This window comes from Nelumbo lutea, chromosome 3 (genome assembly GCF_056320005.1).
Source record: "Nelumbo lutea isolate HS-2025 chromosome 3, American lotus-T2T, whole genome shotgun sequence".
NCBI lineage: Eukaryota > Viridiplantae > Streptophyta > Magnoliopsida > Proteales > Nelumbonaceae > Nelumbo > Nelumbo lutea.
The window spans coordinates 35,020,705-35,036,391 of record NC_142686.1 but is presented as its reverse complement, the minus strand read 5'-3'; the positions used below and the strand labels follow the sequence as shown (position 1 = coordinate 35,036,391).

At 42.9% G+C, this 15,687-nt stretch overlaps 1 protein-coding gene across 1 annotated transcript; it reads left to right on the top strand.

Annotated features, from left to right (window-relative positions):
- The first annotated feature begins 772 nt into the window (after window positions 1-772).
- On the top strand, window positions 773-6,450 carry LOC148864188 (DNAJ heat shock N-terminal domain-containing protein). The gene is made up of 4 exons (XM_088975446.1): window positions 773-1,162; window positions 1,245-1,501; window positions 3,271-3,451; window positions 5,708-6,450. Exons 1-4 carry the CDS (start codon window positions 800-802, stop codon window positions 6,353-6,355), a joined length of 1,449 nt encoding a protein of 482 aa, XP_088831572.1. The 5' UTR covers window positions 773-799; the 3' UTR covers window positions 6,356-6,450.
- Window positions 6,451-15,687: the final 9,237 nt, after the last annotated feature.

Below are 15,687 nucleotides of genomic sequence, written 5' to 3'. Positions count from 1 at the left end.
GTCCCATGGAATATTAGGATAGAAAATATAGGGAGTGACATGTTTTGGAGAGTTGTTGCAGATTTATCAAGTAAATTATATTTTTCTCTCAAACTTGGAACAGATTAAATTTATGTTTTCGGCGTTCTGTCTTTTGGCTGTTAGATCTTCTATGAACTAAATGAAAATAAACCGAAAGGCGATCTATCCAATTTGTAAACAATCAAAACAATGAGTGAAAAGACGCACTAAATAAACCTAAAAGAATATGAATAAATACACTTACCCAAATAAATCTTTTCTAAGAAATATTTCTCCCAACACCAAGGTGTTATTTCACTATCAATTTATATGGCGCCTAATGACATTTAATTTAGGGAGAAGTACCAATCAGCCCAGATCAAAATTTACTAGGCCAAAAGTACAGGGGGAATGCATCCTGACCATGAATTGATGCCAATTTTAAGGGAGGGGGAGAGGACTACTATTAGGGAGGGCTGGAATTCCCTTCTCCCCATGGTGGATGGCTGTCAAAAAAATATTTTTTAACCATTTTTCTCACTTTTTAAGACGAATGTCTTACAAAACATTTATTAAATAAATGTTTAATCACCCGTTACGCTTGTACTTTTTCTAACTTGCAAGCTTCTACACGTTTTTAACAAGGGGTGTGTTGGAAATTCAGCCTACAAGACAAATATCTTCTCGTCCAAAAATATCAAAGACCCTCTCTCTCTCTCTCTCTCTCTCTCTCTCTCTCTCTCTCTCTTATATTCTCACCTTATCTCTTGTTGGAAAGCTGAAAAGTAGAAAAAAAAAAATGCCTTGTGCAGGTGTCCTTGCATACACACCTTCTGTATCAACAGTCATCGGACCTTCAAATCCCGGAAGGCTCCATGTCTACCCTCCAACAACAAGGACACTGTACAATAATCGTAACACAAGCTCTATTGTATGCAAAGCTTCAACTTCACCATCATCTTCGATCACAGAATTCGATCTCTACGACCTTCTGGGTATCGATAGCACCTCAAATCGATCACAGATAAAAGCTGCCTACCGATCCCTGCAGAAGCAGTGCCACCCAGATATCGCAGGACCAGCTGGGCATGACATGGCTATCATTCTCAACGAGGCTTACTCCATCCTCTCTGATCCCAGTTCACGTTCTGTCTACGACAAGGTTAGCTCTGAGGGAGATAGATTTAACGACGCTGTGCAACTACGTACTTACCCATTTCTGATGAAAAATTTGTAATCAACAGGAACAGGCAAAGATAGAAGAATTCAGAGGCTACACAGGGAAACCAATCTATTCTACGTGGTTTGGGTCGGAGAAGGAGGAGCGTGCAGTGTTTGTTGATGAGGTGAAGTGCATCGGTTGCTTGAAGTGCGCTTTAGTTGCCCAAAACACATTCGCCATTGAATCAGTTTATGGGCGAGCTCGGGCTGTTGGGCAGTGGGCTGATCCTGAGCTCAAAATTCAGGAAGCAATTGAAGCCTGCCCTGTTGACTGCATCTCGTATGTCTCTTCAATTCCCTCGCTCCTGCCTCCTCTAGTTTAATTATATTCATCAAATCCAACTACGATTGAGTTACTCTGTTTGATTTGAAAGATGACTTTGGTCTGGTTTTACAACAAATCTCTTCCCCAAAAATTTAGAACCACGTTAATATAACATTTTGAAAGCTTTTTGTGATTAATATTTTGTTAGTAGTCTAAAAGAAAACTAGAATTAGATTTTATTTGCTATACAACTTTGTGGGTCGAATTCCCTTCTCCCCATGTATTGTCGACATGTGGTGTCAGTGTCACTACAACTAGGGCAGACCCAACTGAAATCCGATTCGACTCAATCCAAGTTTTTGCATGGATATTGTTCCTGAGGTTTTGGGCTCCGGTTTGGTCTAGGTTAAAATGTTGGTCGTTCATTAAGAAGGATCACTAGGCCAGTGGTTGAAACTATTTTTTAGTTTTAGGGGCGAATACCTCTATTAGGAATGGCAATGGGGCCGGCCAGTTTATCCCCGATTCTTGGGGAAGACGGGTTTCCTTGCATGGATCCAAATCTCCGAAGTTTTTTTTAATTAAAATAAATTCTGAGAAAATAGATTTATTTAAAATAAAGAAAATTTTAAAATATTATAATATTATATATGTAATATAATATATATTTTATGTAAACGATATTTAATATATAAGCACAATTGGGGTGGGGTTGGGACTAGGGGTGGATTCGAGCCGAGCTGAGACGAATAGTACGAGGCTCGAGCTCGACCCGAGATTGTTCTATAAGGCTCAGCTCGAACTCGATTTTGAGAAAATTGTTTTATAAAAATAATATATATTTTTTATTTAATATTTAAAAAATTAAGAATTATAATAATTAACAATTATAATATTTTTATTTTATATATATATTATTTTCTATAATTTTATATATATATATATATATATATATATATATATATATATATATATATATATATAATTCTAATAGACTCGAGCTCGGCTCGTTTCATAATCGAGCCAGTGAATTGGACTCGAGATCGGCTCAAAGCTCAGTTGAAACCGAATCGAGCTCGAGCAGCTCGTGAAAAGTTCGGCTCGTTGCCACCCCTAGTTGGGACTTTACTCCCATCCAATCCCCGATCAGGGATCCTATTAATCCTCATCCCTACCCCTGCTAAGGCAATTTCCATCCCCCCCTGCATTGGAGAGGCCGAATATCCAAATAAAAATGTTGTTATGCATGTTTAATTTCAAAGCCTAAATAGTTTTACATTTTTGGAAAAAAAGGGCCAAAACTTGTTAATCAAGGAATCCTCTTAAAATAAATGGAAAAGTACGGACAGGCCAAATGCAAAATTCTGAATTCCACTATAAATCTATAAGCATTCAAAATGTCAAAAAACCCCCATTCTATACACCAATGCCCACCTGAATTGGCATCAATTCCGAGCTGGCACCTACCCCAATTGTACTTTGGCCTAAAAGTTCTAATTTTGGGCTGAACCATCATTCTCTCTAATATAAATTGAAAAGCACGGGAACATAATAGGGCTTCTTTGTCAATTTCATTTATCTTCCCATCTTCCCTTGGCTTCCCAATCCCTTCAAAGTGAACTCCCACAACCAATTCATTTTCCTTTTTATTAGAGAGCTGAATCAATTCCCTTGCGATCGTCTTAAAATGAGAAAAAAAAAAAAAAAGTTGTATTCAAAACTTGAATTAGTTGTCTAAAATTGCATATTTGATGATTATCATGTCTTGGGCCATTTGAATTTAGGATGGTGGAGAGGTCCAACTTGGCAGCGTTGGAGTTCCTTATGTCTAGGCAACCACGTGGCAGTGTTCGAATAAGTGCCGGAAATGCTGTTGGGACACGTGTGTCAAATATATTTGTTGATGTTAAGAAGTTCCAGAGCCGATACCAGGAGACCAAGGGCAAAGCCTCTCAACGTGAAAGGGTAAGGTGTTTAAAAAGTGTTTATACAATAAGCAGTTATTCAATTTTTATTCCAAGATTACCCCTAGTTGAATTTTATAAAAGTATTTTTGTAAAAGTATTTTCATAAAAGTATTTTTATGAGTACTTCCACAAAAGTATTTTTATAAAAGCACTTTCATAAAAATGTTTTTATTAAAGTGCTTTCATAAAAATACTTTCATAAAAGTACTTGTATAAAAGTGTTTTCATAAAATTTGAAAGAAAATGAAGGACAAAATAGTCAAAATGCTTATTTAATTGCTTATTAGAGAAAAAGACTACCAAACACCAAATATAAAATAAGTGCTTATTTTTTTAAGCATTATTTTTCACATAAGCACTCCCAAACATGGCCTTGATATTTTGATGTACATACACAGGTTTCTTCCCATCAAGACTCCATTCACACATAATATAGATACTATGATTGCATTTTGCATGCTTGTAGATAACCAATTCTAATAAACTTTGTTATTTTAAGAATCATTTTTAAGTTTGAACTGATCAGAACCCATGCAATGCATGGGATTTTTAAAGAGCCCTAGATACTTATAAACACCTTACCACAAAATTCCGTCATAGATATCCCCCATTTAACCCTTCATCATGTTAAGATTTTAATTTGGGATTTTAGGCTATCCCATTGGCCAAGATATTCATTTCTTAAATGCCTTTGATCATACCATTGATGGACCAATCAAACCCCACCAAATTATCTAAGAAACCAATACCTCTATAAGCCCCATTATCAGCACCTAGTTTTTTATTAATACACCGTCGAAACCCCAATTTACTCTAAACACCCAATCAGAACATTCCGATCTTTCTGAAGTACCTAAAAATTCCCTTTCGAACTCTCTCGTTAGCCTGAAGCACCCACAACCCAAATCTCCTTGATCCTAACACCTCTAAATCAATTAGACCATACAATTGAACTGTAGACACCCAAAAAAACATCTACCCATAAATTTTCATCCTAAAATTCCCCCATTTGTCCCATCATCAAACAAATTTGGGTGTCTACCGTAGACACCCCATATGTGCATGCTTCACCCAGTACCAGTTCAAGAGGAGCTTGGATCTCCTGCAAACAAAGTGGGTGTTTGATATCAATGCTGTTTTTTGAGAAAACAGCGCCATGTAGGCATCACATCATAAATTGGTGCTTCAACCAATGCGTTCTTGTTTGGTACCATTTTTCCATAAAAAAATTTGTTCTAGACCATGCCTTGGAAATCGGGAAAGTGTGGTGTGGAGCAATGCCAAATTCAATGTTTTCTGAGAAAAACGGTGCATTGTTGTCAACAGTGCAATGGTGTGGTATCATTTTGGACATTAGATAATATAGACCATGTTAAAAACGTTGCTTCCAGCACTAATATCAAACAAAACTGGTGTTGTTTTCTTAGAAAACAGTTTATGTGGTAGCATCGGTTCCAAACAAAAAATAAACATCGTTTTCTCAGAAAACAGTGCTTACAAGTCCACATGCCCTGCACCATTTTTCTCAGAAAGCAGTGCATTGCACCCAGCAACGATGTCAAACACCTACTAAAATTCTTCTTACATAGCATCTGGTCACATATTGGGAATATCATATGTTAAATTCATGAAGAAATGTCTCCAATGCTATCACACTGTGTACATAGTTTTTTGTTTGAAGGAAATCCCATCATGTTCAAGAAACATCAAATGTTGGGATGATCATGAGCCTGGTTTAACACCTATGATAAGAGGCATAGCCTGGGCCTGGGCTTTGGACCTTTGCCTTTAAAAATAATATATTTAATATGTATAATAATGCATTATATATAGTATTGCCAAAAAAATTACATTATAATACATATAAGGCCCTTTTGGTTCACGGGAATAGAAGTCTATAATTGAAAACGTAAGGGGCAATTGTTTGGTTGGGCAAAATTGGAATCCAATTCCTATTCTTGGTGGAATGACATCTGCCTCACTTAGGGATGAAATCCCATTCCAGCTGATTTCAATTCTCACTCTAATTCCTGACTAACCAAAATAAATTATGAAAATAAACCATTCCGATTCCAATTCTGACATATTTTAATTCCGATTCTGACTGTGAACCAAATGGACCCATAATGTTTCATAAATATGCCGGGCTGGGCAGGGCCGGTTTGGGTTTATGATCACACCTACTCAGATGTTTTGTACCAGAAAGTAGGCATGGTTTTGTCTAATGATGGAATACCCACAAATTCAATTGCAGGAGTTAGATCTGCAAAGAGAAGCCCGAATGTCAGCCATCCAAGCCATTAGATCAATCTCAAATTGGTGGTACTGGCAATCACCCAAGTCCAGTACCAGTGGGTCCACCATAGATTCAAACCGGAACCTGGCATGTCTCCCCAGAAAAGCCACTAATCCAAACATAGACAAGCTCCGAGATGCTGCTGCCAGAAAACTTGCGAGAGAGAATGCAGGAGAGCCTGCCCAAGGGAATCCACAACCATACATCCATGGCGATGAGTACTGGACTCCAACAACGCCCTTGATCCTTCCGGCAACGACCCAGAGCTCCAAGTCTAACAGAGTTTTGGGTTCTTCTCCCACCGTGGTGCCTAAGGTGAAGCATGTAGCTGCCGAGGATTACCGGAGAAACCCCCTGAGATGGAGGATTCCGGTGGTAACAGCAACAGTTGGGGCCGCTATAGTACGGTTACAAGTGGGAGATAGTGTTGGTGATGGCCTGAATCAACATATTGGAGGGTCTCTGGCGTTGGAGATAGTAAACAGCTCTTGGTTACAAGCCATTTTAGCAGGACTTACGTGGTATTTCATTGGAATGGCAATGGTGGAATTGGTGGAAGTTCTTAGAATTAAGCAAAGAAAAGCTGGAAATGGGGTTGATGAATAGGCTATGTATATACGAGTAAAGATGGGTCTTTGTATGGTAAACTCTGTAAAATTTAATAATAATCATGTCATAATCGTTAATGTTTATTTAAGGCATCTCCACTCTTCATATTTGCTTTCATGTCTTCCGTGTATGATTCCTTTGATTTGTAAAGTAATTTGTTTAGTCTGAGATTGGCGCGCCACCCAATGTGATTAGTCTGATGATACTCCAGTTATTTTTGAATTCTAAACCCTAAATCAAACTTCTGGAGCAGGACAATAATGAAAATAGATGTTATTGATTTTTTTTTTGTTGTTGAATTAGGATCTGTTTCTCATAAACGCTCTTCACAACGACTTCACTGTCACACCCCATTCACCGTCACATCCCACCATGTATAGAAAATATCTCCCCGTTAATAATAAATACAAATACGGAAGCTTTTCCTGATGTACAGCCAGGACATGCTGTAAGGAGCCTGCCCTGTTCCGAACCAGACCCAACCCTACAGTCCTGGCAAAATCCTAAATTGCCAGGGCTGCAAACAGATCAGATTAAATTCAGTTAGGGATGTATCTGAATTTGATCGGTTAAGAATTTGGCATATTGAGCCCAAGGTTAAACCTGATATTTTTAGCTTAAATGTAGCCCAAACTCTCGTTACTATAATTATCAAAAAAACGCCCTCATTTCTATCATCCACATAAAACTCTGGCCATCTAAGCCTACAATAATTAATTGGATGTTAAAGAGACTAGAGATGAAAAGGACTCTGAACTTGTTCTCCATTCTTTACACCCATTAAAACTTTTGTTGTCAATTACCAAAGGTCCAAAGCTGATCCAACCCACCCCATAAATCGTGCACCTATGCTCGATCAAGGTTATATGTACAAGTTTTTCAATTCCATCCGATTTGGCATGGGTTTCCTCCAAACCAAAAGATCGACCCGAAATCAATAATCCAATTAATAAAGTCCAGGTAATTGAACCTAGGAAAAAACCCATTGGTTTTTTTCTGATATTGTTGTTAACCTATATATAGATTAATGTATGTATTTCTACAATAATTAATAGTTGTTTAGTTTATTTGGTTGTATTTAGATAAATATTGATAAAATGTTATTTTGGATTTTTTGTTTTGTTGGTGATGAAATATTATTTGAGTTTAGGGCTCTCAATAGTTCAGGTCTAGGTTTAGACCGGTTAGAACTGGAATCAACCCGATATGAACTAGAACCGAACCAAACCTGATAGAGTCTATAATTTTTAGACCCAGAACCAAATCGATCAGTTCTCAGGACAATCGGGTCTCATGACTAGGGGCGTAAACGGATCGAATTCAAATCAGATCAACCAATATCCGAATTTGAATTCGATTAGAAATTCGATATCCGACGGATTTTGAAAATTAATATCCAAATTCGAATCCAATTAAATATTTGAATATTCAATTAGATTCGGATTTCGTTAATTAATTATTTTAGGTAATTAATAAATATATAAAATAAATATTTTATTTATAAAAAGTATATAAATATATAAATTATTCATATAATTTAATTATTATATATATATTTTACAAGACATTTAAATATATTATATATAGGAATTAAATAAGCGATCAAATTCGAAAGCTTATTGAATCGAATCAAGTCATATCCAAATTCGAATCCGGTTAGCTATCCGGTATGAATAGGATATCTGAATTTGACCAATTAGATATTCAAATTATCTAAATCCGATTCGATTATGTTGAATCTCAAATTTGAAATCGAATTTTCGAATACCATTAACACCCCTACTAATCACTCTACCCGAAATATATATATATATAGTATACATTATATATTATATGTATATTATATATAATTTATTTAATATATTATAAGTATATAGCTTGGGTCGGGTCTGAATCAGTTTGGAACTCGATGGATCCAGTTCCAAATAGACCTATGTTTGGTTCGAAGGACAAACCCTTGTATAGGTTTCCCTGCCTTTCCCTTCCTTTCCCTACTTTTTCCTGTAAACCAAACACGACTTTAATGAATGATATATCCTCCTGGCAATAAGACCCTACCTTCATATGTATACACATCTCGTTATTATGTATACTTTAACTACTATTAAAAGTAGGAATGAACTTATTCTTGACTAAATACTCCTATTTAAGAATTTCATTCCTTTCTAACTAATTCTAAGGGTAAAAAAATGTAATTTAAATTACTAGTTTTCACCCCATTAAATCCTCTCTAATTAAGTCTTATAAATAAGGTATTAGCTCTCATTTGCTCTTCTCTTTAAATCATATATTTAAGGTATTTTTTTGTGAACAAACTCTATTAATCAGATCTATATCCATTACTTTTAACAATTTAAAATGTATGATTTAAAATCGACCCAAAGATGAAGCTGCCGAAATGGAATCTGATGAAGGAAGATTTGGCCTGACCTCGTAATTACGCAACACGTGGCAAAAGCAACAGCTCAGCACAACAGTGCGCCCAAGGCGCGAGCACCAAAGGGAGGAACCAGCAGTCCAAACTCCCTACTAGGAGCCCGAACTCCCTACAAGGAGCCCGAACTCTCCCTTAGGCCCCGAGCCAAACACAAAGGGCAATAACCCGAACTGGCCTGCCCCATGGTAGTTCGGGACACACCTCTATCCGAACTCAAGACTTCACCTCGCTCACCACTCCAGCACTTCACCTCCAGAACGCCAAACTGAACAACCGTACCATGCCTGACACAGAGGAAGTTCGTATCCAGGGGCGGCGCACCTAACTAACTTGGGATCTGACACTTGACAGTCGCACTTCAAACGGCCACCAGCCATGGCCATCTCCAATTACAGAGACGGTTCCGACAAGGAGTAGTGGCGGTTCTATCCTAGCAGAGGGGATGACACCCGAACTGGCAGAGCATAGAAGTAATCATACCCGACCTGACAGAAGTCTCGGAGTGAGTGCGCGAAGTGGTTATAAAAGGCTCCCTACCCCCCAAGAACAAGCTATGAGAACTTTGCGCCATCTGGTTTTATCTTGCCTTTGAGAGAATAGTAACTTGAGCTTCGGAGCAATCTCACCGAGTTCCCCCCGAAGTTCCCTAATCTTCTCTGTTTCAGGCTCCCTGTTGCTCCAGTTGGAGGCAAGGTCGTTGATAGCTAAGACCGGCCGGATTGCACACCATCAATTGGTGCCGTCTATGGGAACGCTTCTAAAAGCCTCCCTCTAAAACTCTCATAACCTCCTCTTCTTCCAAAAAACTCCAACACCCATAACTTCCTCCAGTAATGTCGGACGTGGCACAGAAACGAACACCACCGGGGAACAACTCCAAGTCCCCGTGGTGTGCATCAAACAGTTCACCATCCCCCGTCCAGTGGATGGGATCCCCAACTTGAATGCGCCACAAGCAGTGGCGCCCCTAAACCTTCCTACCCTGAACATCCCTCTTCCACTCCCTATCGAAACAACTTTTGCTGAACCAACTGTTGCCCCACTGGCAACCTAATGCAATGCATGCAGGCAATGCAAGCCCAAATGCAACAATTCCAGCAACACCAAATACTACACCACCTCTCTCAACACCATTATCAGCAGCAGTTCCCTCAGCTACCCCTGAACCAGTCACTGCTTCCACCTCGGCACCCTGTTCCGAAGCCGGTTAAGGCCTCCCCTCAGGGTGGACGCCCTCACCGAGGAGAAGCCTCCCAACTCCAGAACCCCCCTAATAGCCAGGCCTCATCCCCAGGCCGAAAGGAAAGGAAAATCACCCCCACCTCGCAGCTCGCAGGCAGGTTGGGAACCTCGCCCGCAAAGTCAGCACCTCGACGCTCCAAGCCTGAGTTCCCGTTCACGGAGAACCGGTTTAGCGCCCTAGCACCAGACTACCAACATTCCGGGCCCATCGAGCTCGACAACACAGAGGCCAGCAGCGCCAGTACCAGGCCCGCTCAACAACGAAGGCGCCAACGAAGTCGCCGAACTGCCACCCGTGTCCTACCCGAGCTCAGAGGTAAGGGCGAGACGAGCTCGGACGAGGTAAAAGCTGCCCCAATTCTCTCAGTTCCTTCCCCCCTCGCATCAGAACTCTTGTCAGTCCTCATGCCCAAAGACTTCAAACTCCCACCTCTAGACAAGTATGATGGGTCCTTTGACCACCCCACAACGACCACGTCGATGCTTTCCAATCCCAAATGCACCTCGCTAGGGCCAATGAATCATGCATGTGTGTGGCCTTCACCACCACCTTCAAGGGGATGGCCCGCACATAGTACAGGAACCTAGCCCCTATGTCAATAAGAAGTTGGACCTAGTTCGTGCAGGTCTTCACCGCACACTTCGTTACCAACAACCAGTGCCCCAGAACCGAGGAAAGCATCATTGGAGTAGTCCAGAGGGAAGGAGAATCCATCCGGGGCTACATCAAGCAGGTCAATGAAGCATGCTTGCATATACCGCGATTAGACCCCGCAGTACAGCTCGCGGCGGCCAAGAGAAGAGTAACACACAAGGAGTTCAAATGGCACATGGTAGCCAGCCAGCTCACGATCGTGGCCGATTTCCTCAAGCTCGCAGACAAGTTCATGAGAACAGAGGAAGAAATCAACAAACAACCGAAGGCGGGGTCGAGAAAAGAAAAAGAGAAGGTGAGCCCTCCAACCCAGGCGACAGAAGAAGCCAGGCCCGGGAGGCGAGGCCAAGCCAGCAGTCCCGAGCTCCCTTAGCAGTTCAAATGGATTACACACCGTTAAACACAAGGCAGACCGAGATCTTGATGATGATCAAAGACGCCCCATACGTAAAGTGGCCACCTCGCCTAAAGAGTAATCCAAACGAGAGAAATAAAAATTTGTACTGTAGTTTTCATAGAGATCACGGTCATAGTACCGAACAGTGTAATAATCTTCCGGACGAGATAGAGGGACTCATCCGTCGTGGATACTTGACAAATTTTGTACAGCATAATGATAATAATAATAAGGCAGGTCAGCAAGGGGAGCACGGAAAGGATGCCCCCGAATCCAGCAGCAGACCGACCGAAGCTTTACAGCGACAGCCTCCAGAAGAAAGGCCAGTTCGGGGAACCATCCATGTGATAGTGGGAGGTTCAGTGGTAGCAAGGTGTACTTCGGCAGCAGCCCGAACGTCAGTTCACCAGACAGCCCGAGAAGAACAGAACCCTACAGGGAGGCCGAAAACAGAAGAACCGATCTTTTTCGCGGAAGACGACATGCGAGGTGTCCACTACCCCCACGATGACGCGCTTGTCATAAAACTATGGATCAGCGACTTCGAAGTCAGGCACATACTTGTGGATTCAGGTAGTTCGGCGGACATCCTCTTTAAGTCGGCATTTGACCAGCTACTGTTGCAGAGGAGCGAGCTGAAGCCCGCAAACATTCCTCTGGTGGGCTTCAGCGGAGAGGAAGTCAGGCCCCTCAGGAATATAACAATACCTGTGGAAGTCGGCACATGGCCTTGCGCGGTCAGATTCAACCACGATTTCCTGGTGGTCGCGACCCCCTCCCCATACAATGCCATAATAGGGCGGCCAATTATGCGTATTCTGTGGGCAGTGGTCTCCAACTACTATCTGGCAATGAAGTACCCCATAGACTTCGGTGTGGGGGTAGCACGGGGCGACCAGCTTGAGTCCCGCAAGTGTTATGTTGCCGCCCTGAAGGGAAAAACCAAGGCAGTCGACGACCTCGAACTAGAGCGGCCTACAAAGCAGGGCGAGGAACGAGCTTTGCCCATAAAGGAAACGGTCACGATCCCGACCTCGGCTACAGATCTGGCTCGAACGCTACAGATCGGTGCTTCCATCAATGAGCCTCTACGAACCGAACTGGTGAGTTTCTTACTTCAAAATTTAGATATTTTTGCATGGTCCGCGGCCGATATGCCTGGTATTGACCCTGACCTTATAACTCACAAACTTAACACAGACCCTGTAGTCAGACCCATTAGACAGAAGAAATGCAACTTAGCCCCGGAGCGCTGGAGGGCAGTCGACAAGGAGGTCGAAAAGCTCCTCGCAGCGGACTTCATAAGGGAAGTTCATTACCCGAGCTGGGTAGCCAACCCAGTACTGGTGGAAAAGGCAAATAGCAAGTGGCGCAAGTGCGTCAACTACACCAACCTGAACCAAGCTTGCCCAAAAGACTGCTTCCCCCTCCCTAGAATTGACCGCCTAGTGGACGCAACCTCGAGACATGAGTTGCTAAGCTTCTTGGAAGCCTACTCAGGCTACAACCAAATCAGGATGGACTAGTCCGATGAGGAAAAAACCAGCTTCATAACCGAGTTGGGCCTGTACTACTACAAGGTCATGCCCTTCGAACTGAAGAATGCGGGGCGACCTTCCAAGGACTTGTAAATAAGTTGTTTCGGCCCTTAATTAGCACAAAAATAGAATGTTATGTAGACGACATGGTCGTCAAGACGCAATTCTCACAGGAATTAATACAAGACATAGATTCTGTCTTCCAAATTCTGCGTCAATTTAGCAAGAAACTGAACCTCAACAAATGTGTCTTCGGTGTCACCTCGGGTAAGTTCCTAAGGTACATTGTCAACCGGCGCAGTATTGAGGCAAACCCAGACAAGATAAAGGCCATCCTAGATATGAGAACACCCTGAAAAGCAAAAGAGGTTCAGAGGCTAAACAACCGCATAGCCGCTCTGAGCCACTTCATGTCCAAATCGGCAGACCGTTGTCTACCTTTCTTTAAGGCAATCAAAGGCAAAGGGTTCGAATGGACCCGAGATTGCCAGCTCGCGTTCGACGAGCTAAAGGCCTACCTCGCTACTGTGCTAACCTTAGCTAGGCCCGAGGAGAGCGAGGTCTTAGAACTGTACCTCTCGGCAAGCGACGAGGTGGTTAGTTCGGTACTAATAAAAGAAGTAGATCGGGTCCAGCGGCCCATCTATTATGTTAGTAAAATTCTACAGGGAGCAGAAACGAGATACCCGCATATAGAAAAGCTAGCATACGCACTGGTAATTGCAGCTCGGAAACTCCACCCATATTTCCAGGCTCACACCGTCATCGTCTTGACTGACAAACCTCTGAGGCAAGTCTTACCCAAGCCTTAGCAGATTTTATCGCCAAGTGCACATTCAGCCTCGAAGCCCCTGGGCCGGTTGAGCCCGAGATCCCCAGTTCGGGTGAACCCGGAGCTCCCAAGCTAATAGAGTCTGAACCCCATGAAGTAGCAGTCAGTTGGCATCTCTCCTAGTTAGGCCAAGCGCGAACTGGGATGAGGAGCGTTGGATCCTTCACATAGATGGCTCCTCAAACCAGTAGGGCAGCGGGGCTGGAATAGTCTTATAAGGCCCAGGTGGCACGAAATTGGAATACGCACTATGCTTTGAGTTCGCGACATCCAACAATGAGACAGAATACGAGGCATTGATAGTCGAGCTGAACCTAGCGCAAAAGGTAAGAGCAAAACACATAGTTATCTGCAGTGATTCCCAGCTCGTGGTCAACCAGGTTATGGGCGAATACGAAGCATGCGAGATCTCTATGATCGCATACATGGCGAAAGTAAAGGAGGCTCTGCTCAACTTCAAATCACACTTAATCAGGCAAATCCCGATGTTAGAGAACACTGAGGCCGAGGCCCTGTCCCGCTTAGCAAGCACGAGTCACAACACCATGAGAACCGTGTACATAAAGGACTTACCTCAGCCAAGCATTCTTGGTGGGGCAGAGGAGGTCGCTCCAGTCCTTGAAGCAGAGCCGAGCTGGATCGACCCACTCGCGAGCTTCTTGCTAGATGGAACCCTCCCTACAGACTGCAATGCAGCCAAGAGGGTGCAGTGCCAGGCAGCCAAATACGTCATAATAGACGAACGGTTGTACCGACGGTCCTACACACTCCCTTACCTGCGTTGCTTGCGACCTGCCGAAGTTGAGCTCGTACTCCGCGACACTCATGAAGGACTGTGCGGCAGACACCTGGGGGCAGAGCCCTCACCTAAAAGGCACTTCAACAAAGATACTACTAGCCAACGATGAAGGCAGAAGCTGTCGAGCTCGTCAGAAAATGCGACAAGTGTCAGAAGCACGCCAATATCCACCATCAGCCTGCTTCCGACCTCAAATACCTCACTATCCCATGGCCCTTTGCGCAATGGGGCATCGACCTCCTGAGGCCATTCCCGCCAGCAACAGGTGGGAGAAAGTTCCTAGAGGTGGCAGTAGATTACTTCACAAAATGGATAGAAGCTGAACCTCTGGCAACAGTTACAGCCCGAAACATACAGAACTTCTTTTGGAAGAGCATAGTATGTCACTTCGGGCTACCTCGGGTACTGATCTCCATCAACGGCAAATAGTTCGAGGATATCAAGTTCCAAGAATGGTGTCAAAATATGGGAATTCGTCAAAACTTCATATCGGTCGCACACCCGCAGGCAATCGGTTAGACAGAAGTAATGAATAGAGCCATCATCTGCGGACTGAAAGCACGACTAGACCGAGCTAAAGGGTTGTGGGCGGACAAACTACCTAGTGTTCTATGGGCTCACCGAACTACAGAAAAAACCGCCACGGGAGAGACCCCCTTTAACCTCACCTACGGCACTGAAGCGGTAATCCCAATGGAAATTGAAACACCTACAATGCGACTAGAAGCATATGACGATCAGACAAACGGAGATGAGTTACATACCAACCTCGACCTACTGGATGATGTAAGAGACCTCGCACACATCCGGACTGCGGCCTACCAGCAAAAAGTAGCTCGCTACTACAATGCCAGAGTAAAGAAGCAGAGCTTCCGAGTCGGTGACCTGGTTCTCCGAAAGATCATGGTGCTCAAACCCGGCATGGGCAAACTTGGACCAAATTGGTAAGGGCCCTACAGAGTAAAGAGAGCGCTCGATGGGGCATACGAGCTCAAAACCCTAAAGGGCAAACAAGTACCCCGAGCGTGGAACATCGTCAACTTAAGGTGATACTACCTATAGACCACCAAGCAAAGTGGACAAAATCTCTTGTAGAGCCCAAGGGCCAGGATGCCGAGCTAACGATAGAACCTCGGCATAGGCAAGCAAAGAAAAGTCTGCCAAAGGCTCAAGCGAAGCGGAGACTTAAGTATTAAACAACAAAATAGGTCGTGCGAGTGTAGTAACCTGGGCAAGAAACAGATCGGGCATATGATCAGTTCGGCAAATACGGTCAACTTGGGAGAGAACAACCAACACTTAACCGAAAGAAAAGTCATTCCATTTCAATATAAGAGAGTGTACATTTCGAAAAAAAAAAATTTACAAGCCTGAAGCTATTTCTTCATTATCAGAAGGCACTTCAACGATACCCGAAGGTCCTGCCTCG

What these genes read in the sequence shown, in the direction of transcription:
- LOC148864188 (XM_088975446.1), top strand. Translation starts at nt 800, where the DNA reads ATGCCTTGTGCAGGTGTCCTTGCATACACACCTTCTGTATCAACAGTC. An exon ending in CACGTTCTGTCTACGACAAG is followed by an intron (nt 1,163 to 1,244) that starts GTTAGCTCTGAG and finishes TGTAATCAACAG; the next exon opens with GAACAGGCAAAGATAGAAGA. An exon ending in TGCCCTGTTGACTGCATCTC is followed by an intron (nt 1,502 to 3,270) that starts GTATGTCTCTTC and finishes ATTTGAATTTAG; the next exon opens with GATGGTGGAGAGGTCCAACT.